This window comes from Malaya genurostris, chromosome 1 (genome assembly GCF_030247185.1).
Source record: "Malaya genurostris strain Urasoe2022 chromosome 1, Malgen_1.1, whole genome shotgun sequence".
Taxonomy (NCBI): Eukaryota; Metazoa; Arthropoda; class Insecta; order Diptera; family Culicidae; genus Malaya; species Malaya genurostris.
In genome coordinates, this window is record NC_080570.1 from 32,128,608 (window position 1) to 32,130,155 (window position 1,548).

The following is a 1,548-nucleotide window of genomic DNA, read 5'->3' on the forward strand; positions in this document are numbered from 1 at the left end:
AACTAGAGGTTGGTAGCCACATTGAGATAAAAAACTGCCGAAGCTTCGACTCACAGTACAAGCTTCCAAGATGCATCTAGAAGTAAACGCCGTCATATTACAGTTCCGTCGGGCACGAATTCTCTCTCGACGGCCCTGGATGGTAGACAACAAATCTTCCAATGGCCCACCGGCGAGTTGTTCGGAAAACTCACGTTACGAATCATCTGGCAAAGAATACGAAATGGAATAATCAACAGCGACTCAGGCAACGAATTTAGGACTACGATTGGAAGCTAGTTCACTCGAATACGGTAGAGTGACGAGAAACCAGATCAAAATTAAACCAATCAAATCAAAGTAATGCTCGAAAGCGTTAAAGGGATTTATCTTTTTTTTTGTTGATTCCGACGTCTCTTAAAATATCCAATCGGTTCTCAAGTCATGGTTTTCCAAATCAACAAACTGCATTTTTTTTTATTCAAGACAATTCATACTTTCTATTTATACTCAAATATCAGTCCTCGCACACACAAATCGTCGAAGTGTAAAATATAAACCATAATAATAGTGGAACATCTAACCGGAGCAACCTCGGCAGCCGCAGTGCACGCACTCCACTACTCGGCCTTCCTCCAATTTGGACTTAGGAACACGACAAATGCAGTTCGTACCGAAATTGGTGTCCCGCGTTTGGATACACCGCAAGCAGCATAGATTCTCATAACCGGATTTTTTCCATTTCGCAATCAGATTACCGTCAGCAATCTTCTCCTTCAAACAGTACTCGTATAACTCCCGGCTAATGGCTTTCCTTCGATAGAATAAGTCGTATATGTAACGAGACTTCTGATGGTGGATTTTAAAGATTGGCCACAACGATTCGGTGATACGTTTTCCTTCGTGTGGCTCAGTTTCGGCTAGAAAAAAAATCTACGTTATTTGGCTGTTTATAGTTCCTGTGCATACGCACTGCTTTACCTTCTCGCATTTTTTGTTCCAGTTCTTCGAGCGTGGGTTCTATTAGTTCCCATCCTTCCGGGGGTTGTTTCCGGCTACGGCGTACTTTGGGCATTCCAAACTGTATAATTTTATTAAAACCGACGTATAAAACGAAATCTTTATGCTTATTGTAGTGTATTATTACTATCAGAACTACGATGTAAATTCGGGTCGAATGTCAACAATTCAACAACTGTTAGTTAGGAGCAGGGATGCCAGGTCGTTTTTTTTAATATTTTCGTCAAATTAAAACAACCTGTACAAAATGTGAGTCCATTTACCATAAGAACATAGTAGGATTGGATCGTTCAAACGTAATGTCGAAAATACATTTACACTTTGCTTTCCCTAACAATTGGTAGAATTTAGAAGAAGTGTCACTTTGTCTATGAAAATTTGTGCAACATATTGAAATTCTTTGATGAACAGATTAATCGGTGAACCTGGTATCCCTGGTTTGGAACAATTTGGACACTCAAAGCAAGAGTTCCCAGATGATTTTTATCGAATATTTTAGTGTCGCGTTTTATTTTCTGATGTCCAATAAGCCACCCGCGAACATTCAAT

General features: G+C 39.9%; 1 protein-coding gene across 1 annotated transcript; it reads right to left on the reverse strand.

Annotated features, from left to right (window-relative positions):
* Positions 1-460: 460 nt before the first annotated feature.
* LOC131433757 (protein BUD31 homolog) lies at positions 461-1,163 on the reverse strand. Its single transcript, XM_058600381.1, has 2 exons — positions 961-1,163; positions 461-899 (listed from the first exon to the last, which is right to left on the reverse strand). Exons 1-2 carry the CDS (start codon positions 1,052-1,054, stop codon positions 559-561), a joined length of 435 nt encoding a protein of 144 aa, XP_058456364.1. The 5' UTR covers positions 1,055-1,163; the 3' UTR covers positions 461-558.
* Positions 1,164-1,548: the final 385 nt, after the last annotated feature.